At 46.2% G+C, this 554-nt stretch overlaps 1 protein-coding gene across 1 annotated transcript in view; it reads left to right on the top strand.

The window, feature by feature from the left end:
* LOC119587337 (phenoloxidase-activating factor 3-like) overlaps nt 1-554 on the top strand; it is a 14893-nt gene that overhangs the window by 13784 nt on the left and 555 nt on the right. Inside the window, exons 7-8 of the mRNA XM_037936085.1 lie at nt 62-261; nt 438-515. Coding sequence (XP_037792013.1) covers nt 62-261; nt 438-515 — 278 coding nt within the window. The remainder of the gene's footprint in view (nt 1-61; nt 262-437; nt 516-554) is intronic.

The following is a 554-nucleotide window of genomic DNA, read 5'->3' as shown; positions in this document are numbered from 1 at the left end:
AAAGATCTATATCTATCTATCAATTTGTCATTCATTTTCTTTTTTCTCTAACTGTTCCCAGGTCGTGTTCATCCTGTCTGCCTTCCCCCAGCAAGAATTGACCTCGAGGAGCAGTTCAAAGGGCAAATGCCAGTGGCGATTGGCTGGGGCGCCACGAAATATGCCAGCAGGTCATCCGTCCTTCAGGAAATACACCTGCCCTTCGTCCCTCTAGCGATATGCAGAGCAGCCTACCCGCGTTTCAAGCTAGTGGATGAACAAGTGAGTCGGGAGCTACGTTTGTGCTTTTGCTGCTGAGGATATGAATTATCGTATACTCGTATGTACTTAGATGTTTACTTCTGTAGACACGCAAGCACGCACATGCACGCGCACGCGCACACGTACACACAAAAATCACATTTCAGTTTGATTTTAATCTTAATTTAAAATCTCAGATCTGTTTCGGTGGACGCCCCAACAGAGGAACATGTAAGGGAGATTCTGGGGGCCCATTAGTGATTGGGGAAACTGTCGTAAGTACACCTCTTCTTCTCTTGCTGTAACTTGTCTAG

This window comes from Penaeus monodon, chromosome 22 (assembly GCF_015228065.2).
Source record: "Penaeus monodon isolate SGIC_2016 chromosome 22, NSTDA_Pmon_1, whole genome shotgun sequence".
Classification (NCBI taxonomy): Eukaryota; Metazoa; Arthropoda; class Malacostraca; order Decapoda; family Penaeidae; genus Penaeus; species Penaeus monodon.
The sequence above is the reverse complement of the archived record's forward strand: the minus strand, read 5'-3'. Positions and strand labels throughout refer to the sequence as shown.